The 5,713-nt window shown below is 40.7% G+C and overlaps 1 protein-coding gene across 1 annotated transcript; it reads right to left on the reverse strand.

Moving 5' to 3' along the window:
• Positions 1 to 2,869: 2,869 nt before the first annotated feature.
• On the reverse strand, positions 2,870 to 5,496 carry LOC306913915 (uncharacterized protein). The gene is made up of 2 exons (XM_079490750.1): positions 4,875 to 5,496; positions 2,870 to 4,647 (listed from the first exon to the last, which is right to left on the reverse strand). Exon 2 carries the CDS (start codon positions 4,048 to 4,050, stop codon positions 3,118 to 3,120), a length of 933 nt encoding a protein of 310 aa, XP_079346876.1. The 5' UTR covers positions 4,051 to 4,647; positions 4,875 to 5,496; the 3' UTR covers positions 2,870 to 3,117.
• Positions 5,497 to 5,713: the final 217 nt, after the last annotated feature.

The raw sequence follows: 5,713 nt of genomic DNA on the forward strand, positions 1-5,713 counted from the left end.
AACTTTCTGTCCTGTCCTGGCCTGAAACTGTTTTTTTCTGAGTCTGGGCTTGTTCGGTCTGGCTTATTAGCCAGGCTACAGTTAAATAGCTCTATATTGTGACAGTAATCATTGCTATAGAGAGACTATAGGGATGTGCCGATGAGACATTTTGGCTGATATCGATATCCGATATAATTAATTGCTCTTATGGCCCATAACCGATATTACCGATCGATATGATCTCATTCTGTATTAAAAAAATATAATTTTGTCCATTCTGAAAAATACATGTAACAGGGTGTCTGCACTGCAGCACTGTAGACTTGGGCAAGTCAGATTAAACTTTAATACCTTTTGAGAACCACTGGGCTAGACAGTCTGTCTGACTGATTGATTATGGTATTAACAGTTTGTAGAATGGGTACAGTTCAAGGAAAGTACAGTTCAAGATTTTTTTTACATAATTGTTTGTTCCTCCGTTTTCAATTCATCAGAAAAAAAGGTGAGTTCCCTGACCGGGAATCGAACCCGGGCCGCGGCGGTGAGAACGCCGAATCCTAACCACTAGACCACCAAGGAAGATGACTGCAGTGGTTCTCTGTGATCTGACAATCCAATTAGGGCCCCTCACATTATTTCAGGGGGTCCCCAGATATAGCTTTTACTGTAAGACAAACTAAATTCAAATGTATCTTGAGAGATTAAACTAAATGTAATACCTAGAATTCCAACTGGGGGGGGGGGGCTGTTCAAATATAATTGATATGTATTTAATTGTCTTTACTCATCTTTAATTGTTATGACGAATTGAGAATGGAGGACCCTGATGTAAACAAGTCTTAGTGCTTAATCATGGTTTCGTCCACAAAGCAACAGTTTTTATATTGACTTTCGTTTGAAATGTAACCATTCTAGTGAAATAAAAACTGTCAATCAATCAATCAAAACACTAGCAGACAGCTACATTCTCTATTCCCATATGGTCTAGCGGTTAGGATTCCTGGTTTTCACCCAGGCGGCCCGGGTTCGACTCCCGGTATGGGAACACTGTTTTATACGGGCTCAGATAGTTATAATATTAATAGTTACTAATGGAAGGAATGCCCTCCTACCAACACAACAGTCATTGATTCAAAACACGTCAGTCCTGAATTTACTACTTTCAAAACCGCCATGATAAAAGAGCACATTTTAACTGTTTGTTATAACTTAAGCAGTTAAGCTTATTAAACACCAGACATTAAATTACTATAGAATTATTGTATGTTTTTTGTCTTGAATGAATTGAATACACATGACCACAATGGCCATGAAACAATGAAGTCCTGCAAGGTTGTGTTATTCTTGTTGGCATCATAATAAACTATTATTTGCAAAAACATAATCTGTTTTAATAAAATTATTCTCCACCAGGGGGCGCTGCAAACGCTTCTTTGTTGTAAAGAAAATGTTGGGGGAAATGGATCATAAACTAAACTATAAAACGCTTCAAAATGTTGTACAGATCATTATTTTATAACAGCCGATCTAATAATATTATATTATTAATAATTATATATATGTGAATCCATCCTTTCTGTTATGGAGAATTAACATTGTTTTAAATAACAAACAAAAAAAACAGCACTTTTGATCGTCCGCTGATCTAGTAGAATTCTTATTGGTTTCGGGTGAACCACGTGACCAGGAAGTGGCTAATATGGTAGTAATTCCTATGGTAGTAATTCATGCCGAAAGTAGCCGATCTACAAGCTCACAACTCGTCGCGTCGGCGACGCGTTGTGAGCTTGTAGATTGGCTATTTTCGGCGTGCCCAGCCGCCATACGACGAAGTCCAACTCGGGGCTTAAAAAAAACGATGAAAATCATGAACAACGACATCAGGCTATTATCTTCTATAGTCTATAATATGTTGTTTATCGTGATTTTTAATATATATTATAGTATGAGGTTTTTCATGCATGGTGAGAGTATACCAGGGCCATGAAATTAAATCTTTAAGATTATTTAAGAATTGTCTTTGTTGCCTAAAACTTTTTGCCTATGTGACCGACCAGGTACCAAACGTGGCAACCTGCGATCACGTGATCAGTGACGATCGGCATAAAAGTGACATCGCTTCCTGTGTTGAGAGATAAGGCGGGCGGCGGCGGCGTCTGTTTGGCTTTTAAAGTTGAAAGATTCTCAACTTCTGCTCTTCTTTTAAATATCTTTAGTGTCCGGATCCGTCCGTTTTTTCTTCTTCTAATTGATGTCTTTAATATCCAGATTGATCTCCAGGTGTGGATTTTTACCGTTTGTACATCTTTTATTTGACCGTAAACCTCAGTTTGGAGCACCTGGTTGTTTGGAAGGAAGGAACGCCGACTCTACACGCTGCAGCAGGTAATTAATGATTAACGGCTTAATTTAAACATTATTACATTTTTGGGAATTATGTTTTATAACCTCGTGAAGGAACCTCGTTTCATTCAATCTACAAACTGTTCCAGACTGTCTCATATCATAGTCTGTCGTCTTAAACCAATCTGGTTTTCAAACGTCTACCCTTTTCATTTTATTAAAGAGCTGGAGAGACAGGAATATTCTGTCACAATATAGTTATTTAACACTTACTGAACACACACTATAGCAATCATTACTGCCACAATATAGAACTATTTAACACTGTTACACTGTGACAGAGCAGCCTCTGTCAGAGTAATGTTGTTCAACAATACACATTCATTGTATTGTTTCTGTATTGTATTTGTAACAAGTTGATTCTCAGTCCCACAGAAGGTGCACATTCTGCTGTGACATGTGAATCTAACCTACTTGTGTTTATCTATGCAGATGCTGTAATTGGGACGCTGCCTTGATTGCCTAAAGAGAGCTCTGATTGATTGCTTTAGGGGGAGCGTCTTGTGTGCTGCTAAATGCGTTGTGATTTGCTGACTGCTTAGCCAGGGGTGGAGTCAGGAGTCTATATAAAGGGGAAATGGCTCAGTAGAGGGTGGGCTGCCATGGGGAGAGGTTGACTCCAGTACCTCTCTGTTAAGTTGTTATGTTCTTTGAGGGTTTTTTTTCACTTATGTTGTCCAGGCCTGGAATTAATTAAACTTATCTTTCACCTGCAAGTCTGCCTCATGTCCATTATGTCATTTTTATGGTTTTATTACTGACAAACAGCCGATCTACGATCCCACTTGGTAACAATTGGTGGCAGTGGTGGAATGGAGGAATTGTCAGTAGAAAACCTAAAATGGCTGGACGAGGGCGCAGTAGCAAACAATTAAGACCTACCCGGAAAAACCCAGGGCTGATGGCAGAAGAGCCTGAGGAGCCTGAGGAGGAGCTAGAGGAGGAGCTGGTGGTTGAGGCGAGTGGGGGAGGGGCCACGGCATCAGATGGATCCCAATTAGCGGCGGACCAGCAGCTGGTGCCACACCCAGGTCCTTCAGTAAAGCCAAAGGGGCCACCTGAGAAAAACCTTCCAACTAAGTTAAGTACTCCTACTTCACAAGATGGCCTTCCTTTTGGGCAACAATTTATGAATGAAATGAGAGAATTCATGTATAAGCAACAAAGAAATGAGAAAAAGTTGTTTGATGGGCTTGAGATCTGAAATTTGTTGTTTATCACAAACCCGAACAGGAACGGGGGACTGATGACCCAGCTGGTCACCAGAGTCCCTATGATCTGCCCACTGCAGCTCAACAACACCAGCAGCCCAGCCGATGGACAACGCCGACACATGCTCAACCGGAGCAGCAGCCCATCCGCCGGTACGACGGGGCCCGGATTCCAGAATTCAGTGAAGGAGAAGACATGGAAAGCTTCTTCATCCGCTTCGAGCGCATCGCCCGGACATGGGGGTGGAATCATGACGAGTGGGCTGCTCGTGTGGTCACCCTTCTCACCGGTAAAGCGTTGGAGGCCTATGCCAGCATGGACGAGCAGCGTTCTCACCTCTATTCCGACATCAAAGCTGCTGTCCTTGCCAAGTACAATGTGACCGAAGAGACCTACCGCCAACGTTTCAGATCTACTAGTACACCAGCAGGAGAGTCGACCAGGGAAGGTCATCTATACTGGGCAAGGTCATTTATACTGGTGAAGGTCATTTACTAGTCTTATGAAGGTAATTTATACTGGTCAAGGTCATTTAAACTGGTGAACGTAATTTACTAGTCTTATGAAGGTCATTTTTACTGGTCAAGGTCATTGAGGGGTGCGCTTTAGTGAGCGATTCTTCATCATTCTTGAGGATTTGAAAGAAAGGTGAAAATCACTGAAAATCTAAAGGCTATATAGTCCATTGCCTCGGAGGGCATACTATAGTATGTCGTTTTTCACCATTTCGGAGGATTTGAAAGAAAAATCTAAAGGCTATAGTCCATGGTCTCGGAGGGCATACAATAGTGTGCCACTTTTTGCATGATTTTTGAGGATTTGAAAAAGGTGAAAAGTGAAAGGCTGTAGTCCATGGTCTCGGAGGGCTTACTATAGTATGTCGTGTTTCACCATTTCGAAGGTCATCTATTCTGGTCAAGGTCATTTATACTGGTGATAGCTTGGTCCCAATTCGTCCAAAAGCAACAAGATCGTGCACTTGGTGACAAGTGTTTGATTTTTCGTATGGTGTTATATGGTTATAAGGTTTTCAAAACCTTATGCCCATCCCTAACACCATGCCAAAATTGAAGAACTTGTCATGAAGTGCACGATCTTGTTGCTTTTGGACGAATTGGGACCAAGCTATGAAGGTCATTTACTAGTCTTATGAAGGTCATTTATACTGGTGATAGCTTGGTCCCAATTCGTCCAAAAGCAACAAGATCGTGCACTTAATGACAAGTGTTTGATTTTCATACTGGTGTTATATGGTTATATACCATAATGACCATCACCTAACACCATGCCAAAATTGACGAACTTGTCATGAAGTGCACGATTATAACGAATTGGGACCCACGAATTGGGACCCAGCTATGAAGGTCATTTACTAGTCTTATGAAGGTCATTTATACTGGTCAAGGTCATTTACTAGTCTTATGAAGGTCATTTATACTGGTGATAGCTTGGTCCCAATTCGTCCAAAAGCAACAAGATCGTGCACTTAATGACAAGTGTTTGATTTTCATACTGGTGTTATATGGTTATATACCATAATGACCATCACCTAACACCATGCCAAAATTGAAGAACTTGTCATGAAGTGCACGATTATAACGAATTGGGACCCACGAATTGGGACCCAGCTATGAAGGTAATTTACTAGTCTTATGAAGGTCATTTTTACTGGTCAAGGTCATTGAGGGGCGCGCTTTAGTGCGCAATTCTTCATCATTCTTGAGGATTTGAAGATGTTCCATGGTTGTTGTTGTTTTGTTTGTACAGTATGTTTGTGTATAGTTTCATGTTACAAAGTGGACCACAATGGAAACAAGCGAAGGCTTTTTTTGTGACTAAATCCATTTGGCGTTTTTTAAAATGATGTCATTTTCTGTAATTTTTCTTAAACTGCCAATAAAGTATTCTATCTAAGGGCATACTATAGTCCATGGTTTTGGACTGCATGACGTTTTTCATGATTTTGCAGGATTTGAGAACAAGATGAAAATAATGGACCTGTAAATTACAACAAAACAAACTAAGGTACTGGTGTGGTACTCCTGGTTTTCCAGACCGGGGTTCAAGTCCCTGCAGTGCTCTGCTCAATGTGTTGTCTTTACATGGTTTATTTTAA

This window comes from Electrona antarctica, assembly GCF_951216825.1.
Source record: "Electrona antarctica genome assembly, chromosome: 21".
NCBI lineage: Eukaryota > Metazoa > Chordata > Actinopteri > Myctophiformes > Myctophidae > Electrona > Electrona antarctica.